General features: G+C 43.0%; 1 protein-coding gene across 1 annotated transcript in view; it reads left to right on the top strand.

The window, feature by feature from the left end:
* LOC137287108 (contactin-2-like) overlaps positions 1 to 13032 on the top strand; it is a 349511-nt gene that overhangs the window by 175398 nt on the left and 161081 nt on the right. Inside the window, exons 5-6 of the mRNA XM_067819247.1 lie at positions 3355 to 3624; positions 9572 to 9850. Of these exons, the coding sequence (XP_067675348.1) occupies positions 3355 to 3624; positions 9572 to 9850 (549 nt within the window). The remainder of the gene's footprint in view (positions 1 to 3354; positions 3625 to 9571; positions 9851 to 13032) is intronic.

Here is a 13032-nt window from a genome sequence, read left to right as displayed (position 1 = left end):
GATGTCACAAAATGCACAAAACTTGATATGACATCCAGTAAAAGACGCATTATTTTCAGGTATTTCATTACAAATTAAAAATGGTTCTGTTACTCCGTTAATAATGATTAAAAATTAATCAAAATATGTCTGCACAAACAGAATATGGTAATCTAAGAACTAAATTATGTATCAGGTACAGCCATCCAAATCGATATTACTTTCTGATGTAGTAAACTGGCATCTTTTCTTACAAATTGTGAAACTACCAAATGGTATCCTCTCACATTGGGGAACTTTGTATTGGAATAGTTTGCTTCACTGTGAACAAAACATAACAAAAATATACTGTCCGTATCCACAGCAAATTCTCTTCATGTGATCTGAGTTACATTGACCTACTGTAGAGCATAGTGAAGTTATGCCCCCTTATCTTTATACATGCATGACCTCTCTGTCGACATTTGACGTTATAGAGGAAAATCGATTTTTGACATTTATTGCAGGCCATTTTTGATTTTGTGAGTATGACGTTATGCATTAGGACATACATCCATTTCATATACACTTATGTCGTTCAGATACCAAGCTGTATTTTCTTCGCTCACACTTTCCACAAAGATGCCAAATTACAAAAATCGTAGCAGAGTGCTTTTGTTGGTGCACAATAAAAAATAGAGAAATTCACTGTTTTTTAACAGAAAGTTTTGGACAACACTTAGCAGTGTCTGTTTCTCAAACCTCGGAGGTAGTCGCAGTTATATTTATACCAACAGATAAGAAATTAAATATTCTACATTTCTGCGAAATTTTATAGTGGTACGCAGATCCAGGACCACACAAGCGCAAATCTCGCACAACGTTCACTTTTCAAACCTTACGAAAATGTGCACCTGAAAAAAAAAAGGGGGTTAACTGTTAACTCTGCCTATGACCTCACAATGCTTATGACATCACAATGCTATGATACCAGTAACAACAGGAATACTATGACAGCATAATAGAATTAGTGGTGAATTGTTCCAGCTAACATGACTCATAGAATGAATACATCTTATTATGAATATATAGCAGTGTTGTTGGATTAAAGGGGCGCTGATGCGGAGCAATTTCCGTGGACTGGTGTAAACCGTTGTTATTGTTTTTCTCCCGTGAGTACCCAGATGATATCCCAGAATTCGTGACTGGTTCATGACCTCTGCTGCGCAGTCCGTATGCGAAATTGAGAGTTTAATTATAGACAGATCAACTAAGGTGAAGTCATTTTTACTTCATTACAAATGTATTATGAAAACAAATGAAACACTTTGAAGGTTAATCATCTGCCAGTTGTAGAAATGGTAAAAAACTATTAGGACGGAAAAATAACGAAGCAAATGTATCTGTATTTTGTCTCAGAACCCTGATTAGTTTATTGTCATGTTTGTATGAAAATTAATAAAAGAACACACGGTCTGCTTATACTGAGTAAATTTCTTCTAACATGACTGTAACATTTAAATATTGTATAGATTGCCAATGTGGATCCTATTTCACACACATACGCGATCTAGTGTGTGTTTTTTTGTCATATAGATTCTACTTTCAAGAGAACCTTGCAATCTATCAACAAGCTCTATTCTGAAAACAAATTCACGTCACCTAAAATTGTAAAAATCATTTGAATCAAGAACACAACCTCAGAGTTTCAAAGTACACACTCTTGCGACTCTACACTCTTTTGGGTATCATTATGAGAATAAGTCAGTACTCTGTGAACACCCAGATATCATTCACTTGAGAAGTAATTTTCTCAGGGTAATGAAGAAGAAGCGCAAGGAAGGGTTCAAGCCAGTGTACTCACACACTGCCAGTAGTCAGTGGGTACCCGAGGGGGTGATAACGGGTCACGTGAAAAGCTGCCACTAAGGAAAGGAGAGAGACTGGTCATTCTCCATGCTGGTTGCTCCAGCAAAGGCTTTCTCCCAGGCTGTGACTTGGTATTTAGGGCAAAGTCCCCAGAGAACAGAGACTGCCATTCCAAAATGAATGTTGCGGTTTTCCTCAAATGGATTGAAAACAAGTTGGTACCATCTCTACCGCAGAAGTCTTTTATTGTAATGGATAATGCCCCATACCACAGATTGAAGGTTCCCGACAGTAAAGCCCTGACATCAAACAGTCAGAAAGGCCATATGATATCATGGCTCGACAAATTTCAGATCGCACTGCCTTCAAAGGCTCAGCTATATGAGATCATAAAAACCCACAAAGGTGAAGCTTTCTACAAAGTTGACAGTTACATAAAAAGTAAGAGTCACAATATTCTGCGGCTTCCACCCTATCACTGTGACCTTAACCCCATTGAAATGATATGGCGTATTGTCAAAGGACATGTTGCCAAATCAAACACAACTCTTGGATTACGTGACATAGGGGTTTCGGTCAAGGAATTCCACAACTGATACTTGGCAGAACTCTATCAACAAGGTAGCTAAGGTGATTGAACAAGGTTACTGGTCAGAGGATAGCTTACAACAGGCAACTGTGGCACTACTTGTCATCCCTTCAAGTCGTGATTATGACACTACAGCAGAGTCTGACAGGTCTCCCAAAATAGATTTTCAGATGTCCCCAGCCATGACTGGCTATTCCATCTCTGCGGTTTCACCCCTCAACGACAGATAACAACTTTTGTGTTTTCAATGATGATACAGTCGTCCCTCGCAATAACGCGCTTCCAATCCCCAGGGTAATCTGTGACTCCCATGAGAAAAGTTGAACTGCAATCTCGACACGACAGATAACAACTTTTGCATTTTCAATGATGATAGTTTCTTTAAAAATGTTTTGGTGGAGTTTGGAAAATGTTCAAAATCTGTTGGGTATAAGTATTTGTATTTATGTGGCAATTTTGTACAATGATAAAATTTCCAATTCATCTGTCCATTTCTGACTCAAACAGACTGTAGTTATACATATTTGATTCCAGAAATGTTTGTGAAATGTTAAGATTGGAGTGAGGTGTAAATAGTTTTAATTATATTTTGTTTGAGCAGTTTGCAATGCTATCAATTATTTAGACAGATTCTGCAGATAATTTATGAGATGTCACATGCATATATCATTTGTGTTGATAGGATTGCTTTCCAAGTAGAACACACAAACAGCAGATTGATCAAAATGTATGTGATGCTTAAAAGAAGCAGTATATTATAAGGCTGATTTGACAACAGTAAACGTTAAGAATGATGCAAGATTGTATCCTTATTAGATATATTGTCTTGTTGATTATACATAACTCATGCGTTTTTATTATTCTCTGCCTTAATACAAATTCAGATGGTTTGAAGATGTTTAAGGTGTAGTCCTTCATGATATTCCATTTACATTCAGATGTCCCCGAGGTAACACTGAGCCCCACGTGTCAACCACACAGAGTCTATGTAGGGCAGCCCAATGCTCAACTGATCTGCCAAGTGACAGCGGCCCACCCATCAGTGACGTCTTACATCTGGACACACAACGGTTCTCCTATCTCATCAGCAACAAGCAGAGAGTACAGTCTGAGTCCTGTCTCCAGGGGCAGTGGAGGAAGCTACACATGTGCTGGGAGGAACTCAGTGGGGACGTCTAATGTGTCAGCTGTCACAGTGGAGGTGCAGTGTAAGTAACATGACTACACTACCGAAAGACAAGGATGTGTGTGTGTGTTGGGGAAGGTATACATGTGCTGGGAGGAACTCCGTGGGGACGTCTAATGTGTCAGCTGTCACAGTGGAGGTGCAGTGTAAGTAACATGACTACACTACCGAAAGACAAGGATGTGTGTGTGTTGGGGAAGCTATACATGTGGTGGGAGGAACTCCGTGGGGACGTCTAATGTGTCAGCTGTCACAGTGGAGGTGCAGTGTAAGTAACATGACTACACTACTGAAAGACAAGGATGTGTGTGTGTGTGTTGGGGAAGCTATACATGTGGTGGGAGGAACTCAGTGGGGACGTCTAGTGTGTCAACTGTCACAGTGGAGGTGCAGTATAAGTAACATGACTACACTACCGAAAGACAAGGATGTGTGTGTGTTGGGGAAGCTATACATGTGGTGGGATTAACTCTGTGGGGACGTCTAGAGTGTCAGCTGTCACAGTGGAGGTGCAGTGTAAGTAACATGACTACACTACCGAAAGACAAGGATGTGTGTGTGTGTTGGGGAAGGTATAGTAGTATAGGTAATGAGAGTTCTGGACCACTTTTCAAAAACCCCTCTACAAAGCCTCATTTACTAAATGAGGCTTTGGTGGGACCATTAGCTCTTGCTACTATTGCCCCTACTACAAAGCCACGCCATCACGTTTACCGTGACTTGGCAGGCGGTAACACTGTGCCGTACGGTATGATCAATAATTCTTCTCTTACAAACCCCCTACCCGGCCCATCCCTCAAGTAGTATAAGTTAGGTTCGTCGGCTTTCATATCCACTTTATCTATGTTGTAAGTTTTGACCGACCATATAGGATCGGTGGCTCGCTTACGGCTATCACCCTCGTGTTCCCCAGGCTGGTACAGATACCTCACTAGGGCCCTATCCGGTATCTGTTTCTCCTTCCCACGCAATGGAGCGGCCGACTCTGCAACTATTGATTTTAGTTTGATAGCGTCTGCCGGTTTCTTACCGGTGAGACGGGTGACTTCATGGTTGATTGCCGACACCACCTTGGGTAACCTCGTGACCCATTCAGTCGATCGTTACAAGATACGAGAAACGATTCGGGCTGCCGGGGGAATAGAACGCCTACGGTTAGTGCGGGAACCGTTTCTATGCAAGCTCGGTAAAATCTGCTACTCACCTATATCAGAAAAGAAAGACGATAGAGAAATCGAATTACTGCTTCCAGACATTGGACGAGAATAGGTCCGGCAGCTCGCCTAGTATTTTGGTAGATGCAGTCGTGGGCTTACAAAGGACGAATACTTATCTAGGCTAGTTTTCGTATTCCAACTGCTTTTCGTGGTACCCTACTACTTTTTTCCCCTCAAAAACAACACTCTACTGCATAATGAAGGGATCCCCACGTTTCGTCTTGGGTGTTTCTACCTTCTCGGTCGGTGTGTGCACTGGTTTGCTGTGCTTCCAGGTCTTGTAGACGACCTTCCAGAGAAAAACAGCGGCTAGCGAAAGGTAGGTCCACCTTTGGGCTGTTTCTAGTATCTGCCGCACCTTCTGGATATCCAGATGGGTCTCTTCTTGTTCCTCCTCAACGTTTTCTATTTCCTCTTCCTCATTGTCCTTATCCAACATCGACAAGATGTCGACCAACAAATTCGTGGTTTGCTCCATATGAGCCGGCAACGTATTCGTGGTTTGTTCCAAACGAGCCGACATCGCTGCAGTTTGCTTCACACTAGCCTCTAGCCTCCCCAAGCGGTTGTAGAAGTCCTGGATGGGGGGCACAGTCGGCTCTGCAGCAGGCAATACGCTCTCGCTAGGGGGTAAGATGGCCGCAGGCAATACGCTGCCGGCAGACGTCTCACTAGCGGGAGCAGGCAATGCGTCTGTGCTGGTCGGAGGTTCTACAGCAGGCTCTCGCCATATGTCGTAGAGTCTTGTGGATCCAATACCGAAGCGCTTTTTGACCTCGCTTGCTGGGAGCACCCCTCGAAGGGAGCGTATTTCTTGGACCTTTTCCGAAGACAAATCTCTTCTTGGTGGCATGGGGTGTTTTTCCTGGGAATATATATATATACCATACTTCCTACTTGTCTATATAGGAACCAATCCTCTCCCAGGAAACTTCTAATAATGCTTAGCAATGCTTAGCAATGCTTAGCAATGCTTAATAATACTAAGCATGCTTAATAATACTAAGCATTTGCTAAGCATTTGCTAAGCATTGCTAAGCATTATTAGAAGTTTCCTGGGAGAGGATTGGTTCCTATATAGACAAGTAGGAAGTATGGTATATATATATATTCCCAGGAAAAACACCCCATGCCACCAAGAAGAGATTTGTCTTCGGAAAAGGTCCAAGAAATACGCTCCCTTCGAGGGGTGCTCCCAGCAAGCGAGGTCAAAAAGCGCTTCGGTATTGGATCCACAAGACTCTACGACATATGGCGAGAGCCTGCTGTAGAACCTCCGACCAGCACAGACGCATTGCCTGCTCCCGCTAGTGAGACGTCTGCCGGCAGCGTATTGCCTGCGGCCATCTTACCCCCTAGCGAGAGCGTATTGCCTGCTGCAGAGCCGACTGTGCCCCCCATCCAGGACTTCTACAACCGCTTGGGGAGGCTAGAGGCTAGTGTGAAGCAAACTGCAGCGATGTCGGCTCGTTTGGAACAAACCACGAATACGTTGCCGGCTCATATGGAGCAAACCACGAATTTGTTGGTCGACATCTTGTCGATGTTGGATAAGGACAATGAGGAAGAGGAAATAGAAAACGTTGAGGAGGAACAAGAAGAGACCCATCTGGATATCCAGAAGGTGCGGCAGATACTAGAAACAGCCCAAAGGTGGACCTACCTTTCGCTAGCCGCTGTTTTTCTCTGGAAGGTCGTCTACAAGACCTGGAAGCACAGCAAACCAGTGCACACACCGACCGAGAAGGTAGAAACACCCAAGACGAAACGTGGGGATCCCTTCATTATGCAGTAGAGTGTTGTTTTTGAGGGGAAAAAAGTAGTAGGGTACCACGAAAAGCAGTTGGAATACGAAAACTAGCCTAGATAAGTATTCGTCCTTTGTAAGCCCACGACTGCATCTACCAAAATACTAGGCGAGCTGCCGGACCTATTCTCGTCCAATGTCTGGAAGCAGTAATTCGATTTCTCTATCGTCTTTCTTTTCTGATATAGGTGAGTAGCAGATTTTACCGAGCTTGCATAGAAACGGTTCCCGCACTAACCGTAGGCGTTCTATTCCCCCGGCAGCCCGAATCGTTTCTCGTATCTTGTAACGATCGACTGAATGGGTCACGAGGTTACCCAAGGTGGTGTCGGCAATCAACCATGAAGTCACCCGTCTCACCGGTAAGAAACCGGCAGACGCTATCAAACTAAAATCAATAGTTGCAGAGTCGGCCGCTCCATTGCGTGGGAAGGAGAAACAGATACCGGATAGGGCCCTAGTGAGGTATCTGTACCAGCCTGGGGAACACGAGGGTGATAGCCGTAAGCGAGCCACCGATCCTATATGGTCGGTCAAAACTTACAACATAGATAAAGTGGATATGAAAGCCGACGAACCTAACTTATACTACTTGAGGGATGGGCCGGGTAGGGGGTTTGTAAGAGAAGAATTATTGATCATACCGTACGGCACAGTGTTACCGCCTGCCAAGTCACGGTAAACGTGATGGCGTGGCTTTGTAGTAGGGGCAATAGTAGCAAGAGCTAATGGTCCCACCAAAGCCTCATTTAGTAAATGAGGCTTTGTAGAGGGGTTTTTGAAAAGTGGTCCAGAACTCTCATTACCTATACTACTGGTATACATGTGGTGGGAGGAACTCTGTGGGGACGTCTAGTGTGTCAACTGTCACAGTGGAGGTGCAGTATAAGTAACATGACTACACTACCGAAAGACAAGGATGTGTGTGTGTTGGGGAAGCTATACATATGGTGGGAGGAACTCTGTGGGGACGTCTAGAGTGTCAGCTGTCACAGTGGAGGTGCAGTGTAAGTAACATGACTACACTACCGAAAGACAAGGATGTGTGTGTGTTGGGGAAGCTATACATATGGTGGGATTAACTCTGTGGGGACGTCTAGAGTGTCAGCTGTCACAGTGGAGGTGCAGTGTAAGTAACATGACTACACTACCGAAAGACAAGGATGTGTGTGTGTTGGGGAAGCTATACATGTGGTGGGATTAACTCTGTGGGGACGTCTAGAGTGTCAACTGTCACAGTGGAGGTGCAGTGTAAGTAACATGACTACACTACTGACAGACAAGGATGTGTGTGTGTTGGGGAAGCTATACATGTGGTGGGATTAACTCTGTGGGGACGTCTAAAGTGTCAACTGTCACAGTGGAGGTGCAGTGTAAGTAACATGACTACACTACCGAAAGACAAGGATGTGTGTGTGTGTTGGGGAAGCTATACATATGGTGGGATTAACTCTGTGGGGACGTCTAGAGTGTCAACTGTCACAGTGGAGGTGCAGTGTAAGTAACATGACTACACTACCGAAAGACAAGGATGTGTGTGTGTTGGGGAAGCTATACATGTGGTGGGATTAACTCTGTGGGGACGTCTAAAGTGTCAACTGTCACAGTGGAGGTGCAGTGTAAGTAACATGACTACACTACCGAAAGACAAGGATGTGTGTGTGTGTTGGGGAAGCTATACATGTGGTGGGATTAACTCTGTGGGGACGTCTAGAGTGTCAACTGTCACAGTGGAGGTGCAGTGTAAGTAACATGACTACACTACCGAAAGACAAGGATGTGTGTGTGTTGGGGAAGCTATACATGTGGTGGGATTAACTCCGTGGGGACGTCTAAAGTGTCAACTGTCACAGTGGAGGTGCAGTGTAAGTAACATGACTACACTACCGAAAGACAAGGATGTGTGTGTGTTGGGGAAGCTATACATGTGGTGGGATTAACTCTGTGGGGACGTCTAGAGTGTCAACTGTCACAGTGGAGGTGCAGTGTAAGTAACATGACTACACTACTGACAGACAAGGATGTGTGTGTGTTGGGGAAGCTATACATGTGGTGGGATTAACTCTGTGGGGACGTCTAAAGTGTCAACTGTCACAGTGGAGGTGCAGTGTAAGTAACATGACTACACTACCGAAAGACAAGGATGTGTGTGTGTGTTGGGGAAGCTATACATATGGTGGGATTAACTCTGTGGGGACGTCTAGAGTGTCAACTGTCACAGTGGAGGTGCAGTGTAAGTAACATGACTACACTACCGAAAGACAAGGATGTGTGTGTGTTGGGGAAGCTATACATGTGGTGGGATTAACTCTGTGGGGACGTCTAAAGTGTCAACTGTCACAGTGGAGGTGCAGTGTAAGTAACATGACTACACTACCGAAAGACAAGGATGTGTGTGTGTGTTGGGGAAGCTATACATGTGGTGGGAGGAACTCCGTGGGGACGTCTAGAGTGTCAACTGTCACAGTGGAGGTGCAGTGTAAGTAACATGACTACACTACCGAAAGACAAGGATGTGTGTGTGTGTGTGCATGTGTACGCTTCTCTCTTTTTTCCAGTTATGTGTTACATTGCTGAAATGATTTAGTGTCCCAGCTTCAATTATTAGAAAGCATTGAAAAACAATGCGGACCTCACCTCTTGACACCAGTGAAACAATAATCTCCATAAGCTATGAATACACATGCATGCCGACAATCATAGAAATGTTGAGTGTTAATGTTGCCAGTCAATGTCTGAAAGGTATCTGGATAGGATGTGCATGTGTGTTTTAGTTACCTCAATGACTGGCAGTCTGGTGTCAAACATTTGTACCATTCCTCTGTCACCGCACAAATGTATATATCTGGAAAGACGTCTTTGTGATTTGACAACGTATTATGATTTTAGCAGCCCCGTCAAACCTGTTTTTCATATTGTTGGTGAATTTGTGTATTTGCTTCCAGACAAACCGTCAGTGTCAGTTCCCCAGTCCACACCTGTCAGGGAGTCACAAACTCTCAACATATCCTGCTCTGTGGATGCCAACCCTGCAGCAGCCGTGACATGGACAAAGAAAGATGACAGCAGCTTCACTTCTCAGCCTGGATCTACTCTGACCATCAGTAACATACAGAGATCACAGGCAGGGACATATGTGTGTACAGCTACTAACACCCTCAGTCCTTGTGTGGGGACAGCTTTACCACAATCTGAGTCTAGGGAGAATGCAGTGGGTGTACAGTGTAAGTATCTATGTTAGAATACTGGCCGTATGTGTGTACAGCTACCAACACCCTCAGTCCTTGTGGGGGGACAGCTTTACCACAATCTGAGTCTAGGGAGAATGCAGTGGGTGTACAGTGTAAGTATCTATGTTAGAATACTGGCCGTATGTGTGTACAGCTAACAACACCCTCAGTCCTTGTGGGGGGACAGCTTTACCACAATCTGAGTCTAGGGAGATGACAGTGGATGTACAATGTAAGTATCTATGTTAGAATACTGAACATATGTGTGTAGAGCTACCAACACCCTCAGTCCTTGTGGGGGGACAGCTTTACCACAATCTGAGTCTATGGAGATGACAGTGGATGTACAATGTAAGTATCTATGTTAGAATACTGGACATATGTGTGTACAGCTACCAACACCCTCAGTTCTTGTGGGGGGACAGCTTTACCACAGTGTGAGTCTTGGGAAAATACAGTGGGTGTACAGTGTAAGTACCATTGTTTGAATACTGGCCGTATGTGTGTACAGCTACCAACACCCACAGTCCTTGTGTGGGGACAGCTTTACCACAATCTGAGTCTAGGGAGATGACAGTGGATGTACAATGTAAGTGTCATTGTTAGAATACTGGACATATGTGTGTAGAGCTACCAACACCCTCAGTTCTTGTGTGGGGACAGCTTTACCATAGTCTGAATCTAGGGAGATGACAGTGGATGTACAATGTAAGTGTCATTGTTAGAATACTGGACATATGTGTGTACAGCTACCAACACCCTCAGTCCTTGTGTGGGGACAGCTTTACCACAGTCTGAGTCTAGGGAGATGACAGTGGATGTACAGTGTAAGTGTCACTGTTAGAATACTGGATATATGTGTATAAAAACAGTATGAGTGACAGCCTCTTTATTATGTAACACAATGTTTCTGGCCTACATCTAGCTCTTTCATTAGGTGATGAAAGGCAGGAGTACAAAAGATACTATTGTAATAAGCTTTTCCACCCAGTGACAGCTGAAGTTGGCTATTCTCTGGTTTTTGACCTTATGTTGTGTATTTTTTTATGCGCTGATGATAAATTAGCCAGCTTCAAGTAGGATCTATGAATCAGGCCTTATTGCTGCTTAAACATAACAAATAGACAAGGGAAACTCAATAATGTATTTACCTAGCATAACCACCTAAACTAACCTAACCTATACCTAACAACCTAATCTGACCCCAAATCCTACCAAGACCTGGCTCTGATTTCAAAGCCTATGCCCAAAACAAATAAATCAAAAATGAAATAAGAAACTTCACAAAATGTAAGTTTTCAAAATAATGAATAAGTTTTCTCTGATGATACATCTATGTATCTGAAATGGGATCCCTATCTTCAGTGTTTCAGATAGGCTGCGCCCTTGCGCCATTCCCCAAAGTCATTGAAAATGGCGCTAAAAATAGACATTGACACGTATGTCTTGGCGCACTTCTCAGTCAATAAAATTAAAAGCAAACATTTATTATTTATAATCTGTCACAACACTCTTGAAAAATATGTTAAACTAAAAAGAAATCATACTTTGCTCGGAAAACAAACGTATCAGTTTCTAGTGTTAAGCAAAGAGGATAGCGACACTTCCGCATTCTTAGAATTGACAAAACTGTAATTTCTTGGAAACGTGTGCCATATTTGGAAGTCCTACTACGCTTTTACTAGCTCGGAGTTGTTTGGAAACTGACGTAATTAAATACTTGTAATTTATTGGTCAATAAGTCACGTGACATTACGGAAAAAAATGACCTGCACATATGGAATTGGCAAAGCGAAACAATCCAATTGAAGTTGAAGTGGACATTAGTGGGTCGCCATTTTAGTCGATCTTTCTTAAAATGAAATGGCGAATAACAGGTTTCTTTTCAAAGAAGAGTGGTGTTAGCATGCCACCCGATGCAAGTAAAGTTCCCGATGCAGTTCATACAACTGATAGTACAAATAGTGAACGTTTTGTATCGGATGTATTTACTGACAATAACGAGGTCAATATGTTGGGTCAGGTGGAAGAAGACAAACACGTGCCTGACTTCAAGCGAAAGAAATTCGTACATCATTTCCAAACATTGTGGCTCAGAGATTTCACATGGCTTGATTATCATGAAGACACTGGTAAAATGCATTGCAAATTGTGCACAGAATTCAAAAAGAGAACCACAGTTACTGTTGGAACGGACTGTTTTCGCACTTCAATATTAAAGCGACGCATTGATTGTAGTGAACACCAAAATGCACTTCGCGAACTTTCCATACGAAAGAATTTTGCTGTTGCAACAAATAAAGTTATTTCACAGAAGCATTAGTTGCCGCTATGAGATGTATCTATTGGTTAGCCCAGGAAGGCGTATCAACAATGAAATATAAATCACTAGCAACATTCTGTAAACTTCAAGGCTGTGAGGTTTTAAATACTTTGGACTGTGAGAAAAATGCACATCCTGGCAGAAAGCAGAGGAAATGCAGGAAAAACACATTTTCAACAAGAAATGAAAGAGAGAACAGAGAAGAAAGAAGGCAAAGTGAAATTTAAAGGTGTTGTGTTGAGTAACAGAAACATTAAAGAGGACCATGCAGAGTTCAGAGAGATCAGAAGCAAGTTCATTGATAACATAATTGCAAATGTTGAGAGGAGATTTCCTTAAGTGTCATCAGACATTGCTGTCTCATTCAGTGTCTTGGGAATGAGGCCTTTATCATTTCTTTCACAAGCCGAACTTTAAGAGTTTGGAACCAAAGAAATGAAAATACTGACAGACTTCCATGGTCAAGGTGAGGACATTTATTTTAGTTGTTTGAGTCCTGGTGATCCAGACCAAGTAGATAAGTTTTTCTTAGTTTACCACAGGAAGTTAATATATTTATTTGTTTTAGGCATAGGCTTTGAAATCAGAGCCATGTCTTGGTAGGATTTGGGGTCAGCTTAGGTTGTCAGGTATAGGTTAGGTATAGGTTAGGTTAGGTGGTTAGGTTAGGTATAGATTAGGTTAGGTTGATGGGTGGGTAAGGATAGGTTCAGGAATTTTGTTATAAATAAATTATTGAGTTTCCTTTGTCTGTTTGTTCTGTTTTACCAGCAATGAGGCCTGATTCATAGAGCCTACTTGAAGTTGGCTAAGCTATTATCACCGCATAAATAAAATACACAACGCAAGGTCC

This window comes from Haliotis asinina, chromosome 1 (assembly GCF_037392515.1).
Source record: "Haliotis asinina isolate JCU_RB_2024 chromosome 1, JCU_Hal_asi_v2, whole genome shotgun sequence".
Classification (NCBI taxonomy): Eukaryota; Metazoa; Mollusca; class Gastropoda; order Lepetellida; family Haliotidae; genus Haliotis; species Haliotis asinina.
The sequence above is the reverse complement of the archived record's forward strand: the minus strand, read 5'-3'. Positions and strand labels throughout refer to the sequence as shown.